The following is a 23,795-nucleotide window of genomic DNA, read 5'->3' as shown; positions in this document are numbered from 1 at the left end:
TCTGCGTAGAACTGAGTTAGTTGTTTGGTGGAAATGAACACTAATGTTTCTGTGTGTGTGTGTGTGTGTGTGTGTGTGTGTGTGTGTGTGTGTGCGCGCGCGCGCGCACGCACACGGGCGCATGTGTTCCCACACATGCACATATATAATAAGTTCAGGAACTCAGATGTCAATACTGAGTTTTCTGTACCTTATCCTTCAAGACATCCCCAATCCCAACCCCTGTGAGCCACTCCACCAAGAAACAAGTCCAACAATCCCCCTGTCTCCACGTCCCCAGCACTGGGACTACAGCTACACATTGCTGAGTCTGGTTTCTTTATGCAAGGGCTGGGGATCAAACTCAGGTCGGGCTAGCACTTTGTCAGCGATCTACCCAGCCACTGAGCAGGAATCTTATGTTATTAAAGTGACTTAAAATTAGATCTACAAGTTGGCTTAAAAGCCACAAAGGAGGTCCCTTCTCTACCTCCCAGTCCCCAACAGGCGGCCTGGACAGGATAGGACCCCCCTGAAGGAACAGCATACTGTCAGCATTGCTCACTGTGTTGCTGTTCCTGACTGCAGTCTGTCCAGGGTACTGACATAGGAGTTTCAACGCTCTCAACTTAGAGAGCCTGAGATCCTGGTCATCTTTCTCACGGATTGTATTTTCCTGTGCTTCTCAAGGACAGAACCTTTCCTGGCACTTACAAACATGAAGTCATTATACACATTAGTGGATCCTTGAGACCTACAAACAGGGACCTCGTGCAATGTCCTGTGAGGAAATGGTCTCCGGGACTTTCTCTTCCTCTAGCTCAGCTGCTTTCTAGGTATCAGGGAACAGGGAACTGGAAAGAGGAGTCCCTGTGGCAACCAGCCAGTTATTTATTGCAAGTCCAAACTAACAAGAAGTCTTCATTATTTCCTTGGATAGCCCTTCAAAGGACAATGTTCATTAATAGGGGTCATTCAAAACAGAATGCTATGCCCAAGGGCCTCTGGGAACTTGCCACTCAGAAAGCCGTGATGGTGGGGGCTGGAGAGATGGCTCAGTGGTTAAGGGCACTGACTGCTCTTCTGAAGATCCTGAGTTCAAATCCCAGCAACCATATGGTGGCTCACAACCATCCATAATGAGATTTGATACCCTCTTCTGGTGTGTCTGTTTTTTAGGTATAATAATAAATAAATCTTTTAAAAAAATAAAAAAGAAAGGAAGCCGTGATGGTTCTAGGGGCTGCTACACTAGAGGTCTAAGCCTCCATGACAAGGAGGGCAGGGGTAAGTCCCATCTTCAGTTTGCGAGTCTCTTCTCCAGAGATGCGGTCCCCTAAACCCCCATAGGGAGCACGTGGCACTGAGTGAGCCCTTACCTTCATAAACTGCGAGGAAGCCTCTTTAACGTTCTCTTTGACTCCCTGCCCTGTCTCCCTCCTTCCTCCATCCCTTCTATCCTTCCATCCATCCTTCCTTCTTTCTCTCTTCCTTTTTCCTTCCCTCCTTTTTTCTCCTGCATTACCTTGGCCCGGTGACCCTCACACCCCCGCATCCCTGCAGAACAGGGTCCCTTGGCAGGTAGGCAAGCAATGGTATTGGGAAAAGGTCAGGCACTGACCCCCCTTAAAGGAGACTGTGCAGGGGAGGAGGGGTTGGCATCTTAGGACCCATGTTGGGGACTCCTTACTGTCAATTACTAGTCAGCAAGATCGGGCTCTTCTGAGGAAGTTCCCACCACTCATACAAGCCAGCCTCTGTCCCCAACCCAGCACGGAGGCCTGCCCAATACGGCATTCCCTGAAATGTCATCTTCAATGTGTCTTTGGAAAGTAAGGGGGAAACAAAGAAAAACAAGAATTTGGGCCCATGGGGCTGATCCGGGGAAGAGGAAGAGAAGGAGGACGAGGAGGAGAAGGAAGAGGAGGAGCAGTCTCTAACTCTCGTGCATCTGGATTCTGACAGGGTCTAAAAGAGTAAAGGAATCCATCAGAGGTTTGGCTTCTTCCTAGGAATCAGGCCAGGTCCGACCAGCTAGAAACAAAGCCCTTGGGTACAAATCCTCCCTGAAGTCTCAGCTGGCTCAGGTTCTCCTCCTGTCAAATGAAGCTAGAGGGGCCCGTCCCTGTGTCCTTGGTTAATGGATTCTAGGACACCCTGGACCAGCTCTCTCCTGCCCAGCAGCTCCTGGGGAGGTAGCTGCTGTCCCACCCTGGAAGATCAACCTGCGATCACCCTTTCCAGACGCCTGTGACCTCCTGACACACGTCTAGAACACACGTTGGCACCGAGCGAAGATAGCAGGCGGTATGAGCGGCCCATTGATCCACCTTTTATAAAAATGAAGACAGCTGAGCCCAGCGGAACACACTTGAAATTCCAGGACACGGGAGGTTGAGACAGGAAGATCCAGAGTTCAAGGACATCTTGGACTATGGAGTCCAGGTCGTGTCTGAAAATAAGGAAGAAAGGTTCTTTAGGGAGAGAAGTTTCTTATTTGCTGTCCGAGGATAGAGACATCATTACAGAATTGAACCCAGCACCCTTGCCCAGTTTCTCCAGCATTCCTGCTGACTCTCATCTAGAAAGCTCTCCGTTCCATCGAGGGCAGATCTGGACCTTAATGATTGACATAGGTCTCCAAACTCTTGTGGACACAGCAAATCTGGTCCCAAGAGATAAAGCTATCCGCCCATCTGCTGGGTGACAAAACATGGACGCTTCCCCAGAGACAAGGATTGACCCTTTGGATCAAGTGGCCCATGAAGGAAGCCCAGCCGGGAGCTTCTGTCCTCAGAGCTCTCGGGATAATTCTCAGGGGTGACTGAGGGTCAGAGCATAGCCAGGCTCCAGGAAAGTGCATTCCTGAGTGAGAGGAGGTCAGAGTGTGGGAGGTACTGGCAGTGTGGCCCATAGAAGAGGGATGCCTTCAGGGGGTATCTGAACGGCTGGCATCAGGGTGCCAGGTGGTGCAGCCTGGGCAAGCATTTACGAAGCAGACATCTGAGCCTCAGATTCCTCGTTGGCAAGGACCTACCATTTGTAGGAACTGAAGCCTGGTTGGTCAAAAAAGTAGAGTGAAGGAGGAGAGAATCAAGGTTTGAGACTCTGTGTGTCACCCATGGGTCACAATAGGACTCCATCTCAACAGAAACCAGGAGTCACAGCTGGGTCTGAGGGTCAGCCCAGCTCATCCAGAAATACAATCAATCACAACAAATGATACCAATCCAGATCTGTCACCCCTCAGGACAACCCAGGGGTGTCTAGTAGGGTCACCTGGGGGAAAGACTCACAGACTGCATTTACATGCTACAATCATGGGGTGCTATGAGTAGGTAACCCAGAACCTACGGGGTCACCATGCATGCCTCATCCTTCCTACAGGAACACTGATGTTCAACATCATGTTCATATTCAACTTGGAAGGGGGAGGGGAAGGGATTGTAACGGTGACCCTACACTGGCCATTTGCACACAGAATGTCTGTGTTTCACAGCATGGGAGCATGTCCTTCATCAACACGCCGAACAAAGCCCCCCCAGTTCCAGAACCAAGAAACCATGGGTCACAGATCTAGTTATAGGTATCATTTAAAACAGTTTCTTAACAACAACAGAAACATGAACATGTAGTGTTTTGATAGTGTTTTCTGCTGGGAAAGTGGTAAGCCAACGCATGCTCGAAGTTAAAGTCTACCTCATGTTCAGCTGAAAGCTGCTACCTGAAGAGTTTATTGGCTTGTTTCAAAAAATAGGTGTGTCTGTTGTTCTTGATACAAAAGTCAACACTATCTTCAATACATAAACGCTAAGTGCTTCTTGGAAGTATGAAATGTAAACTGTTGTCCTTTGCCACATACACGTTTTGAGAAATCACTTGAAACACACACACACACACATGGAGAGGGACCTTTCAGCAGAGTGGCTATTCTGTCACCGAGACACTACCATTTACAAAGTACTTCTAGAAACCTAGTTCAAATCTGAGAGCCTACCATAAAAAGGAACACCACCCAACACAGGAGAGAACCTGAGCCCACGAGCCAGAGACATGCAAAGGCCAGGCCATGACCACAGACTGGAGATGCAAACAAGGGTCCAAAACCCAGCCTGCACTTCTCACTAGCAAATCAAGTTATCTAGATAACCAGCCTATCTTTTAGCATTTAAGGGAGAGAAAACCCAAAGAACTCAGACAAAAAGCCTGGCCTATGGTCATACACTCCTGATTCTCGCAAAAAGTGCATGTGTTCCTATGACTAAGAGGGTTGCTGTATGCCCAGGAGCATCGCCCATTTTCCCCCCCCACATGCGGGACTCACGGGTTCCCAAGGTCTTTCCCCCAAACCAGTAATGGATTTTCTTAGTGTTTCTCCACACCACCTATTCTATCTCGAATTCTTTCTTTTTTGAACTTCATCCATCTGAGGCATGACTTCCTGGTGTGGTGGGGTTTGGGGGGGTGCAGTGACCACTAAGGATTGCTGATGTTACTTCTCACAACAGTCTTTCAAGCACAGATTGGGCTCAGACAGGACTGGTCTCCAGACAGAACTTCTCATGAAACATCCCAGGGTCTCCAAGCCCAAAGAGGATGCTCTGACAATAACCAAGCCAAGGTCATCCCAGTGACCCGCAGTGACCCGCAGCAACCTGCAGCAGGACTTAACTCATCAGGACAGAACCTTGCAGATAACGAGCTTTTGGAGAATCCTCTGAGCTCACCCAGAATCAGAACGGAATCGCCCTGTAGCATTCCACCGTGTTTCCACTGATGGACACTAAGGACGTCTAGAGGGGGTACAGCTCTAACGACACACGTGAGTGTCTTCTAAGCAACAGCTCTCCAGAGGGTTAAGTAAGTTGGTGTCTGCTCCAGAGCCACCGGGCTGAGCATTCAATCTAGGGCCCCATCTCCCAGGGAGGGCTGGGCTCCGAAGCCACGATTCCGTCATAATTGGACTAAATATACCACGCACAGGATATTATAGGCCAAGTAGTCTACGGAGGGCTGGTAGAGGAGAGAAACAGGAGGCCTACACAGTTCTCCAAAATACACTCACTGTGTTTATAAATCTATTTTATAGGAACCAGACCCACACCTCCAGCCCAGGGAAGGAGCCAGGCTCCCAATGGAACCTAGTTAAAGGTCACGGAATTCAGAGACTCTAGAAGCCATGATGAGACCATAGGGAGGGCAAAGGAAAAGAGAATTTGGATTCATAAAATGAGACATGGTTTGAAGGGCAGGATTGTCGAGAACGACTCCTAGCAGCCTCGAGGGGCTTCGTCTTTGCTGTCCCCGTTGCTCCGCGGCTGACCACCAGACAGCACGCCCGCACGGGGCCTTGAGGAGGAAGTCATCTACGATCGTCGCAGGGCTGCTAGGGCTCATCAAACAACTGCAGGTCAAGGCGGACCACAATCTCTCCCGTGGGGACCTCATGCAGTAGGAGACACTTCGTAACCGGCCCCTTGGAGCCCTGGTCTTTCTTGATGTCGGCCACTCGGATCTCTGTCCGACCCAAAAAATCTGAAAGGAGGAAAAGCAGAGGGTGCTCAGAAAGAGTTTCTGTCTCTAGGTCACGCGCGCTCGTGACACTGGGACTGTCCTATGACTGGCCGCTCTCGAGCTCTTCTAAGACGGCTGGTACTAAGACCAGCACCAGCTCTTCAATTTTACTGCCCCGTGGGGATGTCAATGATATTTCAATGCTAAAACAAAATAATACAACAACAAAAACCCCAAGACTTTTTAATATTCCCAATTTTATATATATGTGTATATATATATATATATATATATATACACACACACACACATATATATATATATACACATATACACACACACATATATATGTGTATATTTCAATGCTAAAACAAAATAATACAACAAAAACCCCAAGACTTTTTAATATTCCCAATTTTATATATATGTGTATTTATACATATATATATACACATATACATACACACACACACACACACACACATATATATATATATATATATAGAGAGAGAGAGAGAGAGACATACATATAGATATAGATAATATATCCATGTGATGGGTATGCCAACTACCCTGATGGAGTATTATACACTATATTCACTTACTGAAATACCACATGGTATCCCACAAATAGAATATATTCTGTGTATATTTTAAAATATATTAATAGAGTCAAAAAGAAGGTTCAGTCAGTAAAAACCTGTGCCCTCCAGGCTCACAGACATAAGGTTTTTGTTGTTGTTGGCGGTGGTAGTTTTTTAAGATTTATCTATTTATTTTATTTATATGAGTCCACCACCATTGCTCTCTTCAGACACACCAAAAGAAGGCATCGGATCCCATGACAGATGGTTGTGAGCCACCATGTGGTTGCTGGGAATTGAACTCAGGACCTCTGGAAGAGCAGTCGGTGCTCTTAACCGCTGAGCCATCTCTCCAGCCCACGGACATAAGTTTGAGCCTCAGGATCTACATTTAGAATGAAAACCAGGGGTGGGGCTGGAGAGATGGCTCAGCAGTTAAAACCACAGGCTTCTCCTCCAGAGGACCTGAACTCAGGTCCCAGCATCTGCACGGTGGCTGTAACTCTGATTCCAGGGGATCCAACCCTTTCTTCTGGTCCCCGCTGGCTCCTGTGTGCATAGGGCGCCCATAGACTCACGGAAGCAAACACACAGACACCTTTTTAAAGCTAGGCCAAGAGCATAACTCAGTTGGTGGAATGCTTGCCTACTGTGCTCAAGCCTAAGATTAATTCCCAGCTCTGTACAAACTGGCTCCAGACCAGCCTGGGCTACATGAAACCCAATCTTTAAAAAGGGAAGAAAGGCAAGTGTGGTGGCATAGACGTGTAACCCCAACACTGAGGAGATGAAGACAGAATGGGCAGCAAGTGGGACCAGTCGGTGAGCGCCAGGCCAGGGAGAGATCTATCTCAAAACACAAGGTTATCTTAGTGGTGGTACTAAGATACACACACACACACACACACACACACACACAGCATACACATACACAACATACAAACACATAATATATGTGTACTTAAATTTTTTAAAAAATCATATTCCAGGGCTAGGGAGATGACTCAGTGGCTAAGAGCACTGACTGCTCTTCCAGAGGTCCTGAGTTCAAATCTCAGCAACCACTGAGCCATCTCTCCAGCCTCACTCTCTCTGATTTTTATTTGGCTGAGAGAGTGTGGCTTCCTGGCTTCAGTGGCCAAAAATCACTGCAGAAGAGAGAGCAAGTTGAGGGAAAGACGTGTCCAACACAAAGCTATCTGTGCTTCCCAGGGACAGCAGCGGCTCCAAAGCACCTGCTGTTAGCCAATGTCCTTCTTGCTCCACTGGTCAGCATTAACCGGGTCTCCTTACAAAGCCCCCGTGGCTTCAAACTCTTAATTCCAGGATCAGCCTCCTGGATGCTGGGATGACAGGTGGAAACCACCAGGTGTGGCTATCTCTTTGCTTTTCAAAGCACTCATTTATTTTGCGTAGTTTCATATCTATATATGTACATCCGTGCATGTGTACACGTCATGGCACGCGTGGAGGACAACTTACAGGAGTCCGTTTCCCCTTCCACCATATCAGACCTAGGGATCAATCAAGCTCAAGTCATCAGGTTTGGCAGCAAGTGCCTTTACCTACTGAGGCATCCTTGATGATAGCCAAGGACAGAAAAATCGCACTATATCGAGGTTCCCAGGCATACCCTCCCTCATTCGCCTGTGTGGGAGCGCAGATGACTACAGTCTGTCTAGTTCAGTGAACCAACCAGCCCAAGCACTTCCTGCCCACATCCACTCCGTTGCCTCCTGCAGCTCCTTGCACCGTGCCAACCTCTCAGGTTAGAAGCCCAGGGACTGCCGGGGTCAGGTTCTCAGGTGGGTGCACCTGCTCAACTGGGACAGCGACGGGGTGGGACCAAGAGTGTTGGGATGGAAGAGCAGGGAAGCTAAGGGTGCCCGGAGGGCAAAGTGTGATGTGGGCAAGCTGCCCCAAGGGTGGGGACAAAGGTGCCCGGAAGGTAGAGCGGGCTGGGTGGGACTAAGGGTGCCCTGGGGCCATTTCCACTCACCATCAGGCGAGAACTGGTCCCTCTCAAACACAGTGATGCAGAGAACCTCTTGCTCCAGGTCTCTGATGAAGAACTGGCAGTTAGAATTCCACTTGGGGTTCAGCGTGTCCTGGATTGTCTTGGTGATGTGGCACTGAGAGCCCATGGTCACCTCACAGTACGGGTTGCTCTTTCCTAGAGTGAACAAAAGCCCCTGCCAGGTGGGACACATTTCATTTCGATCCCCCTACACCTTCGAGATTCACAAGTGGAAGATCTGGTGGACCCTCCCGTAGTTTGGTATCACATTCAGAAGAGAAACAAATCCATTAGTGGGACTCAATTTCAGACCCCGTGTGTGTGTATATATATATATATATATATATATATATATATACCTACATGTGTACATATCTTTGACAAACCAATGCCAGCAGGAAATTTACATAGGAAATTGCACAACTGACATCAAATTGGTAAAGAGTGTGTGTGGGAGGGCAGAGAACCCTGAATATTCTAGAGTGCTTGGGTGGAATTCATGGGCCCTTACCATGTGACCGACAGGGCTTCAGCTCAATGCCTTCTACCACGTTCACCATCAACCTTCCAATACCGGTTGCCCGCTGGGAACGGACTAAACCACAAAAAAACAACACAAAAACCGCTTCCTATCACATCACATTCGCTTTGATGCCCTTCTCTTTCCAGCACGCTCACAATCTGCACAAGGCATCTGTCCGCACTTGAAAGCAAGGCCCCCCTCCTGTCTCTTGCCCCTGGAATCCGCCCTTCATCCTTTATACTGAGCCCTGCCTTGCACCTAGCCCCACTGCTGGCGCGAGTTTCAGCCCCAGAGACACTGGGATGGACTCAATGGCCCTCCCGCCCCAGGGTCTCGGGCCCTGCAGCACATACCCAGGTACGCCTTCTCTCGCTTCTTTTTCTCCGTCTCTATGTAGAGCTCAGACGCCGCCTTGATTTTCTGTACCCAGGCAGTCCTTGGATGAGAAGAGACAGAATATTGCCAAACAGAACGCACAGAACAGGCTTCGGGTCTGCTCAAATTCTGTCTCCGGGACTCTTTTTACTTGGTTTATTTGAATTTAACAGCAAAGGCTCAGAAAAGAAAGACTGGTTCTGTAATGTATGATGCTAATAATTAATTACCCCTACCATCAGTAGGGAAGTTTTGTTGTTTTGTTTTGGCTTTTTTGTTGTTTTTGTTGTTGTTAGTTTTAGTCTCTTTCTTTCTTTTTTCTTTTTTTTTTTTAAGATTTATTTATCCTATGTATCTGAGTACATTGTGGTTCTCCTCGGACACACCAGAGGAAGAGGGCATTGGATCCCATTACAGATGGTTGTGAGCCACCACATGGGTTAATGGGAACTGAACGCAGGACCTCTGAAAGAGCAGTCAGTGCTCTTAACCGCTAAGCCATCGCTGCGGCCATTGTTGTTAGTTTTTTTGCTTCGTTTTGTGTGTATGTTTTTGTTGATGTTGTTTTTTGTTAGTTTGTTTTTTGAGACAGGGTCTCATATACTGTAGTCCAGGCTGGTGATAAACTCACTACGTAATTGAGGATGAGCTTGGATTTCTATCCCTCTCCTCACCTTCTGAGCACTGAGATTACAGGCACACATTCTGTGCATTTGAGGCAGGCACTCATTACCTGAGTAACAGCCCTGCCAGTAAGTAATGAACACACTGAAGATCTCCTTCACACTCCCCGCGTCCATGAAGAAAGTCTGATAAACACCAGGCTGGAGGAGGGAGGAGCGAGTGGCTTCCTGCCCTCCCTCACCGCAAAGCATCACATACTTGGAGGACCCAGGAAGACAGAAGGGTCTTTATTTCCAAAATCACCCAAGGAAAGAACTGCTTCGCACTTGGGGGTGGGGGGTGGGGAGCGCACGCCAGGAGGTGCTTTGGCGTGCGGGTTTTCTCAGGGTGCCATATGTACAGTAACTTTAGCCAATCTTGCCTGGCAGGAACGTTCTTGGGGATGCTTGTTGGCCTCGTGTCAAGCCCACCCTTCAGAAAAGCGATCTGTTCCATTTGGCTCCAGAACAGTCTAAAATAAAACTGGAGCAAAATACCAGCAACCCTAAGACCCAGATTGCCGCCCTGAGGGGAGGGCGGGGGCGGAGGGGCGGGAATTAGTCTCAAATCACTTTCCTGTTGGATTCTACCACCTGGGAAATTTAGTCCAGTCTAAGCAGCTCTCACTACCTCAAAGGCTACTGGATATTTCTAAAAAAAGAAAAAGAAAAAAAAAAAAAAGCCTCCAGCAAAGCTGATTTCAATCCATTTATTTTGGAATACTCATGCCAGATGTCTAACTTTTGAAAAGTTCTTTAAAAAAAAAAAAGTATATATACTACTTCCTTCCACACAGAGGTGATACCACTGCAGCGGGGGATGCTGGGACATGCTGACCAGTGGTCCTCACCCAGTGCTAGGGAGGGGTTGGGGCTTACCTCTCATTTATGCTCTCTGCTCGGAGGGTGTAGACCCGGTCGATGTGGGAAATGTGGAAGATAGGCTCATCTCCAGAAGGGTCCGTGGGCAATTTTACTAGAACCTCATTTAAGAAAATGGGCTGCAAAGTCATAATACAAGGGCAGTTAAGGAACAAGGCAGAGTCTCGTGTGTGTGTGTGTGTGTGTGTGTGTGTGTGTGTGTGTGTGTGCGTGCAACCCAGTAATCTAGATGGCAGGTGTGTGATTGTAGCTTAGCACACACGACTATACCAGAATCTAGATTTTATCTTAGTACTACCTTTTAATAATTGTAATTTTTAATAATTGTGTAATTGTGCCCGCTTGTGTCTGTGCAGTGTGGACGCTGTCCACAGAGGCCAGAGGAGGGGGTCCCAGAGGATGCAGTTACAGATGGTTGTGGGCAGCCATGTGAGTTTTGGGAACGGAACCCAGATCCTCTGTAAGAGCAGCAAGCGCTCCTGGCCTCAGAGCTTTCTCTCCAGCCCCGTGATACTGACTTCTACATCAGGCTATATTCATTTTGCAAGTATAACCTTTACAAGTAAGAAATAACTGCTCCACTTCCCTGTAGTACGTCCTAAACCGCGAACAGTCCTCACGCCTAAGAGGGTGTCTCCAGGAATTTCATACAAAGGCTCTAGCAGCAGCCCACATAATCTGTCACTATCTCCCAAAATAAAGTGAGCGGCTGCTCCTAAGAGAACCCCTGCGGAAAGACACCCCTCCCCCATCACACATAGACGAAATTAGAAAATAAAATCTCACATGGCATGGCAACACACAAACACAACTCTGCACACACGGGATAGCATTCTGTTAAAAAAAACAAAAACAAAAACAAAAACCCTCCACACATTGGTCGTGGAAGGGAAGGGTATAGATGTTTCAGGCCACTGTGAGAGTTTGTCAAGGCATCTGGGGCAGAGTGGAAGGAGCATGGTACTTGGGTGCTTGGACTGGCCATGATGTCGGCTCACTTGGAGCAACGCATGTTTTTGTCATGTGAGGTCCCCTATAGGATTAATTGTGTGTTACTGAGAACCAAGGTATGGGACATGGACAATCCTCTACTCTGCCTGTTAGGGTTACTCTATCTTAGCTCCTCCCCTTACTCTATCCTGGCTTCTCCTCTTGCCCTATCTTAGCTCCTCCCTTTAACCCAGCTCCTCCCCTTGTCCTATCTTAGCCCCTCCCCTTGCCCTATCTTAGCCCCTCCCCTTATTCTATCTTGGTCCTCCCCTTTTCCTTTTTAACTCCTCCCATTAGTCTCTCAGCTCCTCCCCTTTGCTCTCTCCACACTGTAGTCCCAAACCCTTCTGTAACGGACTTCTTTTAGAGACCCCTCTTTCCATGACCTACATAAACCTTACCGTTTTGTACATTTTATACTGAAGGTTAGATTTGGGGCTGAAGACTTTGTCGGTGCCGGAAGAGCCTAAGGGCTTTGTGATTTGGGTCAGCAGGAGGAAGTCGTTGAAGAGGAAGCCATACAGTTCTTTGTTGCTCTTGGCCTTGTAGAGCTTCCCGCTGTGCAGAAACTTGCGTGGTCCCAAGCAGTTGGTCACTGAATTGAACACCAGTTGCTAGAAAAGACAACCAGACAGGAAGAAGGCGAGATGTGTTTGTTTCTCTGTTGGGGTTCATCAGAGTCAAATGTTGGACCCTTAGTAGGACTGGATCCTACATACAAACAAGAATTGCTCTAAAGAGTCCTGGCAGCAGCTTCTGGAGCCAAGAAAGGTTCTAGGGTTCCAGGTACCCAAATCAGTCTTGGCTAAATTCTCAAGCCTTTCTTCTGGGACTTTGCTTCAATCGCAGGATGTGGTATGTCTCCCCCCTTCATTTATTGAGAAGTGGAGGCCTGGAGAAATGGCTCAACCATTAAAGGCTAGGACATTTAGTATGAGAATAGCCGGGCAGTGGTGGCACATGCCTTTAATCCCAGCACCTGGGAGGCAGAGGCAGGCAGATGTCTGAGTTTGAGGTTAACCTGGTCTACAGAGTGAGTTCTAGGACAGCTAGGGCTAAACAGAGAAACCCTGTTTCAAAAAAGCAAAAAACAAAACAAAACAAAAAAACCCAAGAATATAAGAGAAGTAGGGCCAGGCGTGGTGGCACACACCTTTAATCCCAGCCACTCAGGAGGCAGAGGCAGGCGGATTTCTGAGTTCGAGGCCAGCCTGGTTTACAAAATGAGTTCCAGGACAGCCAGGGCTATACAGAGAAACCCTGTTTTGAAAAACCAAAAAAAAGAAAAAAAAAAAAAAAAAAAAAAAAAAAGAAAAAGAAAGAGAGAGAGAACTGAGAAGTTAGGAATTAAGGAGGGCTGGTGAGATGGCTCAGTGGGTAAGAGCACCCGACTGCTCTTCCAAAGGTCCAGAGTTCAAATCCCAGCAACCACATGGTGGCTCACAACCATCCGTAACGAGATCTGGCGCCCTCTTCTGGAGTGTCTGAGGACAGCTACAGTGTACTTACATATAATAAATAAATAAATCTTTAAAAAAAAAAAAAAAGAAAGGAATTAAGGAGCCTGCTAGCTCCCCTCTTGGCTATCTGTTCCATGTGGGGCACTGCACTAGAATAGTAGTAGCAAGAACCAGCTCTAACAGGAAGTCCCCACAAGACTCAATAGTTGTCGGTGCTTCTGGAAAGAGGCAGGACTCCTGTACAAACGTTACTTTCCCAGGTGCAGTGTCCAGACCCCAGGACAAGAGGGGCTGCAGAATTCGGTGGTGCATTTGACCCCCTCAAAGCCCTACACAACAGTGCATGCTGAATCGAACCCCATTACTAGTTTGAAACCTGAAGGGCATGGCTCTCTCCCACCACTCACCAACAGCGAGGGCATCTGTGAATGCTGACATGTGGTTCCAACATCTACCTGGGGGCTGTCATCTCAGGCCAGCCCATCCAAGGCCGACAGACTTGGCAAACGCCCCACTTTTGACAGTAGGCAGGAAGGCAGGGGGCCACAGCTGTGCACAGGCACAAGAAACCAGGAAGGGTCTGATCTTCACAGCCTCCAACTGCCCACACAGCTGCCCTTGGTCCACATTACCTTGTGTGATACGATAGCCAGCTGCCTCCAGGGGAAAATCTCTCTCCAGATCAGTTACCCACACACTTCTCTGAGGAAAGCATTGGAAGGAGGCCATGGAACTCAACTCATGTCCGTGGTGGTTTGAATAATGCTTGGCCCATGGGAAGGGACACTATTAGGAGGTGTGGCCTTATTGGGGGTGTATACCCTTGTTAGAGGAAGTGTGCCACTGTGGAGGCGGGGCTTTGAGGTCTCATATATATGCTTAAGTCTTGCCAGTGTGATCCAGTCTTCTCCTGGTTCTCTTCAGAATGTAGAACTCTCAGCTCCTTCTCCAGCACCATGCTGGTCTGGATGCCACCATGTCCCTGCCTCGCTGATAATGGACTGAATCTCTGAACATGTAAGCCAGCCCCAATGAAATGTTGTCCTTTATAAGAGTTGCTTTGGTCATGGTGTCTGTTCACAGCAATGGAAACCCTAAACTAAGACAGAAAAATTGGGACCAGAGACTGGGGTATTGAGTCATTTATCTGAAACTTAATCAGTTCTGTGTGTTTAATACCAAGCCAAACATGGTCCACACTGCAGTAGGAGCCAGCATGCTCCCTTCGAATTCCTGTGAGTGCCATGAAGACATGGGCTGGTTACAATAGCTAAAAAGGCCAACCAACAAAGGACAGTAACCTGGTTACCAAGAGTTCATAAGCCACAAAAATCAAGTGACAAGAATTTCTTTATTCTTAGTATTTTACTGGTTTTTAAAAAAGGATTTATTTTTATATCTTATATATGTGGGTACACTGTTGCTCTCTTCAGACACAGACCAGAAGAGGGCATCAGATCCCATTACAGATGTTTGTGAGCCACCATGTGGTTGCTGGGAATTGGCCTCAGGTCCTCTGGAAGAGCAGTCAGTGCTCATACCCATCTCTCCAGCCCACTGTTTGTTTTTTAAGATAAGGGTCTCACACTGTAGCATAGGCTATCCTCTGGCTCACAGCAAACATCCTGCCATAGACTCTTTTTTTTTTTTTTTTTTTTTAGACAGGGTTTCTCTGTGTAGCCCTGGCTGTCCTGGCACTCACTTTGTAGACCAGGCTGGCCTAGAACTCAGAAATCCTCCTGCCTCTGCCTCCCAAGTGCTGGGATTAAAGGCGTGGGCCACCACCGCCCGGCTGCCCTTCCTTGACTCTTAAATGCCTATTGACAGATGAAGTGGAAATTTCTGGTTCCTTTGGAGACTCAGTTGTGTCATGTGATACTTTTCTGGACTCTGTCTTACGAGAGGATGTTTTTCTGAGAACAGACATGTGGTGTTTTTCTGGAAGCTGCCTGGGAAAAGGGCGTGTGACGTTTTGCTAGAGCAGACCCCACGTGATGTTTACAAAGGGAATAAGTATAACAAAACAGACAGTTGATGACACTGTGTGGCATTGGTTCACCTTGCCACTCTTTACCGGTCTTCATTGGGCTTTGCTGATTCCGGTCTTCATTGGTTCTCCTTGCCTTCTTCCCTGGTCATTGTTTGTTGTGACTTTGTAGAGAGAAACACACCAAAGGACTTCTGGTGTTGTTCAGGAAAGAACAGACTTGGGCCGACTGGCCGAGCCTTGCATTTCTTCTGGATCGAACTGCCATGCTGATTCACGAATGGTGTTTGCGAGTGGATCGAGCTACTGCTGCTGATTCATGCGAACTGAACTGCTGATATCCTGACAACGCAGACTGGATTTTCTCCAAAGAACTATTTCTAAACAGGTCCACATCCTCCTTGGCCCTATTAACCTTTCCTTTCCACGACCTCTGGTGGGTGGTGGGCTAGAAGGGAGGTTAAAGCATTTAAGTACACTTATTATAGTAGATTTTGAAGAATAGATGTCCACAGATAGGTATGAGCTATCACACCACCAACTGTTCTTAACATCTTAAGATGGAGACCCAGGCCCCCAAGGCCTGTGACTGAAGAGTCAGACCGTGGGGTGGCTTTCCATGGTGGGTGCTGTCACCCAGCATTTCTGCTTTGTTGGCTTGGAGGCTCTACAGGGCCAAGGCTACAGACCTTCAGAGCATACATGGCCTCATCCAGCGTGACCTCCCTCTCCCCTATGCCTTGTGGCCTATTGTTCATCCACACTCCTTACCAGAGTGCTGGTGTGGCTGGGCTTTGAGCTCATAAAACATCCCTGATTCTGTTCTGGACACACCTCAGGATTCTTCATACTTAATCTCATTTATCCATTTTATCAGCTTCCCTCATGATCATAATCTCTTCAAATGTAGGAGCCACATCATTTTATTATTTTATTTTATTTTATTTTATTTTATTTTATTTTATTTTATGTGTATGGCGGTTTTGGTTTTGCCTGTGTGTCTGTGCACTACATGCATACCTTCTATCAGTGGAAATCAAAAGAAGGTGTCAGGTCCCCTGGAACCGGAGTTATGGGTACTTGAGACCCACCATGTGGACATTCAAAACTGAACTCTGGGTCCTCTATAAGAGCAGCCAGTTCTCTCGACTGCTGAGCCATCTCTCTAGACTCTGAGGGGGTGTTGGGGGCAGTCATGGTCTTTCTTTCTCTCTCTTTAAAATGGACTTGGGATTGGGTGTTGAACACATGAGCAGAAAGTAAATGATCTCTTGTGTGTATGAGCGAATGAGCCAGTCAAGGAAAGGTTGTCCCGGGTTCTAAACTGAGAAGCCATAGCCGTCACCTCAGCTTTTGTAGGGGCTGCTCAGAGCTTAGCTTGTGCACACCCTCACTGAAGCTGGTAGGAGATGGGGAGGGGAGGGGAGGAGAGGAGAGGGCCAGGTGCTCTCTGTGCAGGAAGTGCCCTTGGAATTTAGAAGGGGGGGGGGGGAACCACAGGGAAGAAAGACAAGAGAAAAGCCCTCTGCCTGGGTGTTTTGGAAAACTCTAGCAATTGTATATAGACATGCATGCATGTGTGTTCACATCTGTATCTGCACACCTGTGTAATCTGGTACAGAGAAAACAGAGGCAGAAAGGAGGAGAGTGGAGGCTGAGAGACAGGGAGAGTAAAAGACCAACAAAGACTCCTGGGTGGGAGAAGCCAGAGGACTCACCAACGCAATGTTCAAAAGAGTAAAATGGGGCTGGAGACTGACTGCTCTTCCAAAGGTACTGAGTTCAAATCCCAGTAACCACATGGTGGCTCACAACCACCTGTAAGAGATCTGACGCCCTCTTCTGGTGCATCTGGAGACAGCTACAGTGTACTTATATATAATAATAAATAAATCTTTGGGCCAGAGCGAGCAGAGGTCTTAAGAATTCAATTCCCAACAACCACATGAAGGCTCACAACCATCTGTACAGCTACAGTGTACTCACATACATAAAATAAATAAATAAATCTTTAAGAAAAAAAGGAGTAAAATATAAAACCCTTTTAAAATGCAAGCTAATATAAAAAATAATAAACTAAGAAGAAATGTGCAGATCCTTAAACCAGAATGAAAATGAAGTTATTAGAAGATCAAACGCCAAAGATGATATTGGCGTCAGCCCTAAGTGCCCTTTGGACCTGGTGACAGTGAGCCCCACTGTGTGGCAGAGTAAAGACAGATGAATCCCAGGCTGAGATGCTGGACTCAGCAGGGTGACTCTCCAGAAAGAAAAGCAAGGAGACTTGGTGCTATGTGGAGGCGAATATGCTGCCCCAACCCGGTGACTGCCAGGCGGCTCTCACACAAGACCACCCTGCTGTAATTCACTCATGCGATGTGACCCTCAAACTCTCTCAAATATAACTTGGAGTGGCCCGGGTAGCAATCCGCTCAGGGAAAATGCAAGTTTAAACAGCAAAGACTCACACAGGGGGAGAGCTTCAAAAAATACGCAAGGTAAAACAAATAAATAAAATCATAATGTAGGAGCTGAGAGTGTGGCTCAGTAAAATAGTACTTAACCAGCATGCAGGAGGTTTGGTGGCTAATCCAGAAACAGAGATCACTGTTCATACAGAAAAAGAATGGATGAGGGTGTGAGCTAACAGAAACAACAGGCAGATGAATATGACCTGCGACCTCAGGTACTGGGACTGTCAGATGTTAAAATACACACGAATATGTTTAAAGTGTGTTAGAGGAAGAGGAGGAGGAGGAGGGAGAGGAGGAGGGAGAGGAGTAGGAGTAGGAGGAGGGAGAGGAGGAGGAGGGAGAGGAGGAGTAGGAGGAGGAAGAGGAGGAGGGAGAGAGAGGAAGAGGAGAGCAAGAGGAGGAGGGAGAGGAGGAGGAGGGAGAGGAGGAGTAGGAGGAGGGAGAGGAGGAGTAGGAGGAGGGAGAGGAGGAGGGAGAGGAGGAGGAGGAGGGAGAGGAGGAGTAGGAGGAGGGAGAGGAGGAGGAGGGAGAGGAGGAGTAGGAGGAGGGAGAGGAGGAGGAGGGAGAGGAGGAGGGAGAGGAGGAGGAGGGAGAGGAGGAGGAGAGGGAGAGAGAGGAAGAGGAGAGCAAGAGGAGGAAAAAGGAAGAAGAGGAAGAAAGAAACATGAACATTTGAACAGGATACACAAAAGAAACCAGGACATTTGAAAAAAATTTGGCAATAGGAAGTAATATACTTGAATTAAAACTGCTCGTCAGTTGTATTAACGAGTGGGAGAGACCCCTGCTGGGAGAATAAGCACTGGCTGGAGAGGGAAGTGAAAGATCTGCCTCATCCCTGCTCTGCTGGCTGCCAGCACCAGGAGGGGTCCAGGTCCCGCCCAGGAGGTGGCTACCTCAGAAAGGCCTTCACACTGCACGTGGGCTTGGATCCACTCCAGCCGGTCCGAGTTCTCCTTCTCTCGAACTCCCTCGTTCACCTGGGAGCACAGCTCCTCCGCCTTCTCCAGGGCATGCTTCAGGTGGCTGTGGTCTGGATGGCTCTCAGGAGTGTTTTCCAGGATCTGTACAGAAGACAACAGCCTCATCAGGACACTTCCCTCAGTGTAGATGGTCCTGGGCCCGTTGTCATGGAAACCACAGTGTTCTCCTGCATGGTGCCCACCGTAGCTGTGGCCCAGGGTGTCATGGCCACAGCTTGTTGGCAGCAGTGAGCAGCCTCAGGCTCAGTGAGGGCTACACTTGCTGTGGGAAGGCAGTGAGTGGCCCCGCCCTTGGGCCTTCAGCCCACTCCCAAACCCTTGAATGTCCCAGCACAAACTCAGTATAACCTGCCCTTCAGAATGGTGGCTTCACACAGAGACATCCCAGATCTTAGGTAGCATGCAGAACAGGGCAGCTGAAGGGACTCAGTTTCTCCTCAAAAACCTTCATCCTGTTTCACAGAACAAGCAACTCAGCCAGAGACCAGGAGAACGAGCCAGGCGCCCTGCTGGCAGCCAGTAGCTGCTCTTTTCCGGCTCACTTCCCCGAGGGAACCAAGGATGAGATCCTGGTGTTGGAACTGAACAGTACCCCGTTAACTCAGGAGTGAAGGTTTAGGAGAAGGCAAGGCACCTTTGGGTGGAGCAGGACAGGTGTCCTACGCCACGTGCTCGTGTGCCCTGAGAGCACGGAGAGCCACTGATGCCTGTGCATTCTGGAAATCAATTAGAGTGGCTCCCCTGCTCACATATGTATGTTTCGTCCACGTGTGAGAACATGCGACGGTTTGTATTTTCTTGTGCCAGGGAGTGGAACTATTTGGAGGTGTGGCCTTGTTGGAGTAGGTGTATCACAGTGGGCGTGGGCTTTGAGAACCTCATCCTAGCTGCCTGGAAGTTAGTCTTCCACTAGTAGCCTTTGGATGAAGATGTAGAACTCTTAGCTCTGCTTGCACCATGCCTGCCTGGATGCTGCCATGTTCCTACTTTGAAGATAATGGACTGAACCTCTGAACCTGTAAGCCAGCCCCAATTAAATGTTGTCCTTTGTAAACCTTGCCTTGGTCATGGTGTCTGTTCCCAGCAGCAAAGTCCTAAATGAGACAGGACACATGCGTATGTAAGTGTGTGTGCCCATGAGTGGAGGGCAGAGGACAAACTCAGCTGTCATCTCTCAGGAGCCATTTTCCTTGTTTGTGAGACAGAATGTTTGGATGGCACGCAGGGCTCACCAATCAGGTGAGGGTAGCTAGGACGCCCTCCATCTCTGCCGCCTAGTGCTGAAGTAGACCACCATGTCCAATTTTTTACATAGATACTGACATCCCATGCACTCCACTGGCCAAGCCACCTCCCTAGCCCCCAAATACATTTTTCTGTGTGTTCTGTTGTTTGTTTGTTTTTAACCCTGAGCAGACCTGTTCTAGCCAAATGCCACAGCATAGCCCTTATCAGGCTGTTTGCAGGGCTGGGTATCTATCCAGGATGGGGCGTGCAATGAATTAAATAGTTTAAAATAGTTTTCATAGTACAAACCTACCATGCTTACTTAATCACTTTCCTTACTGAACACGTGTCCTGGATTAAAGTTTTCTTTTATATCGCTATGACTCTAGGTCTTATGGACCAGGAAGATGGCTGACTAGCCACGTGAAAGCACTCGTCATGCAACCATGAAAACTGAGTTCAACCCATGGGACCCATGGTGGAGGAGAGAACTGACTCCTGAAGTTAAATTGTTCTCCGATTGTTCTCCGTTACCTGTGTGCCATGGTAACGAGCCCTGGACTTCCAGTGCTCACGTGTGGGCTCAACCATCTGTGACTCCAGTTCTAGGGCATCCAATGCCCTCTTCTGGCCTCTGGGGACACCAGGTATGCAGACTCCACGCAGCAAATAAAAATAAGTCCTTAAAAGGCTTAGTTATCGTACTTTCCCCAATCTGTGTTCAGTTGCCAGCCCTCGGGTCTTTCCTTAGATGCTCCGTGGAGCAAGAACTGTGTTCTAACGATACTAGTTTGTGTTTTCCTTCTAAATACTTATGCCTCTTGGTTCTTGATTTTTTTGTTTTCTCCCTGTTGGTTAAACTCACTACAAAGGCTTGTTTCCAGAGTTGGCACATAATTAAACATAGAAGTTAATAAGGGAAGACACTTCACGAATGAATGAAATCAGGGAATCCGTCGTCACTGTATGGTGTTGGGTGGAGCTGGGTCGGGCTGAGGTTTATGTGGGAGAGAGATTGGTTACAGATGAGGAGCCTGATCAAATTTGTGCAGTTTGTGTGCACATGTGTGTGTGTGTGTGTGAGAGAGAGAGAGAGAGAGAGAGCAGACAGCCACATGCCAGAGTAGCCATGAGCATGTCTGCACCCACAGCTAGGTTTCTGAACACCATTCTCAGATAAAGGAACTGGTTTCTACTTCCCAGCACACTTTTGTCTCTAGCTCTAAGGCTCAGAGGGCAGCTGAGCCAGCGTGGATATGGAAACACTCGTTCTATTTTCTCTGGAACTAGCTATCTTGAAAGGACAGGAGAAAAACAGGTATCTGGTACAGGGAGGAGCATCAGGGAGCAGCCTTCCCAAGACAGTGGTGGGGACCAGGCCTCTCTCTCTCTCTCTCTGTGTGTGTGTGTGTGTGTATGTGTGTGTGTGTGTGTGTGTGTGTGTGCACGCCCGTGCGTTGCTCCAAATTCTGCCCACAGGCACCATGCCAGCTCTGGGAAAGCATCAAGAACAAATCTCTCATTCCCTGGCTTTGAAGCCACTCGGTTGCCATCTGAAGGCTGTGTTTTATTAGTCTTTTTCAAGCAAAACATTTTTTCCCCTCCCAGTTACCAAGCAGATGGCTTCAGCACCATATGGACACATGACTTCCACACGTCAGCTCCCAGGTGCACTGGCTAGAGACTCTGTCCCCGCCTCCAGCCTCCCTGGGCTGGTGAAGGCATAGGGGGGCCACACTTACGTTTTTAATGATCAGCGGGTATCTTGTGACACGCTGCATAGGCTTCAGTATAAAGCTGGACAGAGGCATTCCTTTGCACCGCGGGTCCATTGCCAGTCTCTGAAAGGGGAGATGGTATTTTTTTTTAACGTGGTTCAGAAATCTGCAAAATGCAAAGCCAGTAACAGTTACGTTTTTTCATTTAGGACTCCCTGCCTATTACCCATCCACCTGGAGAGTGGCTGAGCTGCCTGGAGTTGGAAGGCCTTGTCCAGCTGTCATAATCCAGGCTGAGGCGGTGTGTAGAGGGAGGACGGGACCCTGGATAGGACCTACCTGCACCCTGCCTGCATACCTTCCGTGAAAGGACATTCTGGCTTCAGAATTTCTTCCAGATGTCTGAAAACCTTCATGATATGCCAGGGGTCCAAAGGAGTCAAAAGACTATTCAATGAGAGTAAAACCCCCCTGAGTGCCAGAGAAGCAGAAGGACTGATGTTATAACTCTCTCATTCAGGGTGAAGCCTGCACAGGCTTCAGTGACCCCAGACAAGGCTGAATCGTGGAGCAGAGACCTGAGGGATAAAACTCCAGTCTCCGCCAATTTGTCTTCGCCAATGGCTCAGTGTCTTTCTTCCTACTTCGTTTGAAGTAAGCATGTACTTGGTATTTATGTGTGTGTGTACATGTGTGTACATATGGATGTGTTTATGTGTGAGCTGGTTCTCTCCTACTTTTCTGTAGGTGCTGGGATTGGAAAGTGGCTCTTCGTGCTTGCCTAGCAAGTGCCTTACCCCGAATCATCCTCCCAGCCACCCAGCTTCCCAACCCCACTTTTACCAACTGTATTAATGCCTCTAGTGGATAAGAGTCCTTCTACTGGCAAAAAAAAAAAAAAAAAATCCTTGTCTCTCATCAGTAAAGAGTGGGGTCCTGTTTAAAGCCGGTTTAGGCACAGGTATCTGGAGTTCTGACACCCAAACCATCAGCCCCTGGCCCTGATGTCAATTTGTGGATGCTGCCATCTTGGAAACACAGGAGGAGAGTGAAGCAGTTCTAGTGAGAAGTAGAAGGAGGGGGAGGAGGAGGGACCGCAAGCCCCTGGCCTGGGCTTCCATCAGCCTGCCCCGAAGTTGAAACAGGGAAGGACTCTTGCCCGTGCCCGGGAACTGAGCTCTTGGCTGAAGTTACAGCAGCCTGTGGTGCTGGCGGCCTGGCACTGTCTCAGCCTCAGTCACTTCTCAGCCTTCATTCCCACCACAGATATCTCAACCACCTCATTCATTGGTTAGCATAGAAAATCCCTCAACTCAGAGAAACACCTGAGCTTCACACAGAGCACTGCACTTATGGGAGGCTCTGACCACGAAGATGCCGCAGAGATACCTCACTGTCATGATTCCTGAGGTGAGGATGGTCACCTCCAAAAGCCTGAGGCACAGAGTCATGCTGCTTACTTAGCAAACAATGCTTAACCAGCTGTGGCACCTCATACCGAATCCAATGGAAAGCCCAGAGTTCACGCCCACGATCTTCCGTTGGGAGAGGCGTTAATGATGTCTAAGCTTGACACACCTGGGAAAGGGGAGCCTCAGCTGAGGCACTGTCTCGTCAGATTGGTCTGTGGGACGTGTGTTTTACATCACTAACTGACGTAGAAGGCTGGGCGCCCTCTGGGCAGCAGAACCTCTTAGCAGGTAGACAAGGACTAAGAAAGGTGGCTGAGTCTGAGCCCGAGGGCCAGCCAGTGAGGAGCATTTCCTCTAAGATCTCTGCTTCAGTCTCTGCCTCCAGATCCCAGCCTTGAGCTCCTGCCCCATTCCCCTCGACGATAGATTATAACCTGTAAGCCAGATAAACTCCACTTCCCCAAGCTGCCTTTGGTCAGAGTGGTTTTTATCACAGTAACAAGAAGCAAGCCAAAACAGGGACCCCAGGGCTATGGCGACTCTGGGTGGTCCCTCTATGCATGAAAGGCAGAGGCTAGCAACATTGATGCTACATGAAGAGGTAGGCTCTTGTGTGTGTGAGCCAAGAAAATGAAATTAAGGATTTAGACATGATTCTCAGAAATAGCACAAATAGGGCTGGTAAGATGGCTCAGTGGTTAAGAGCACTGACTGCTCTTCTAGAGGTCCTGATTCAATTCTCAGCAACCATATGGTGGCTCACAACCAACTGTAATGAGATCTGATGCCCTCTTCTGGTGTGTCTGAAGACAGCTACAGTGTACTCATATACATAAAATAAATAAAATGAATCTTTTTTTTTTTTAAAGAAAGAAAGAAAGAAAGAAATACCACAAATACATGGACAACGCATCTCTGACGCTATTTCAAAGCGTTCAGACCCCGGATGGCTCTCCTGTCCAAGCACATTCCTCTATTGAGACCCACACCTGCCGGTTCAGTACCACT

The 23,795-nt window shown here is 48.2% G+C and overlaps 1 protein-coding gene across 3 annotated transcripts in view; it reads right to left on the bottom strand.

Annotated features, from left to right (window-relative positions):
* Positions 1 to 229: 229 nt before the first annotated feature.
* The window catches only part of Itsn1 (intersectin 1), a 188,141-nt gene continuing 164,575 nt past the window's right edge, over positions 230 to 23,795 (bottom strand). For all 3 annotated transcript variants that reach the window (XM_029470690.2, XM_085832140.1, XM_085832141.1), the window contains 8 exons: positions 21,400 to 21,498; positions 18,344 to 18,511; positions 11,928 to 12,140; positions 10,534 to 10,655; positions 8,971 to 9,053; positions 8,606 to 8,689; positions 8,077 to 8,250; positions 230 to 5,514 (listed from right to left, as the gene is read on the bottom strand). In XM_029470690.2, coding sequence (XP_029326550.1) covers positions 5,366 to 5,514; positions 8,077 to 8,250; positions 8,606 to 8,689; positions 8,971 to 9,053; positions 10,534 to 10,655; positions 11,928 to 12,140; positions 18,344 to 18,511; positions 21,400 to 21,498 — 1,092 coding nt within the window. In that variant the 3' untranslated portion in view covers positions 230 to 5,365. The remainder of the gene's footprint in view (positions 5,515 to 8,076; positions 8,251 to 8,605; positions 8,690 to 8,970; positions 9,054 to 10,533; positions 10,656 to 11,927; positions 12,141 to 18,343; positions 18,512 to 21,399; positions 21,499 to 23,795) is intronic.

Source organism: Mus caroli, unplaced genomic scaffold (assembly GCF_978045245.1).
Source record: "Mus caroli unplaced genomic scaffold, Mus_caroli_1 scaffold_17, whole genome shotgun sequence".
Lineage (NCBI taxonomy): Eukaryota > Metazoa > Chordata > Mammalia > Rodentia > Muridae > Mus > Mus caroli.
Note: the sequence above shows the minus strand (reverse complement) of the source record. Positions and strands in the feature narration are given on the sequence as shown.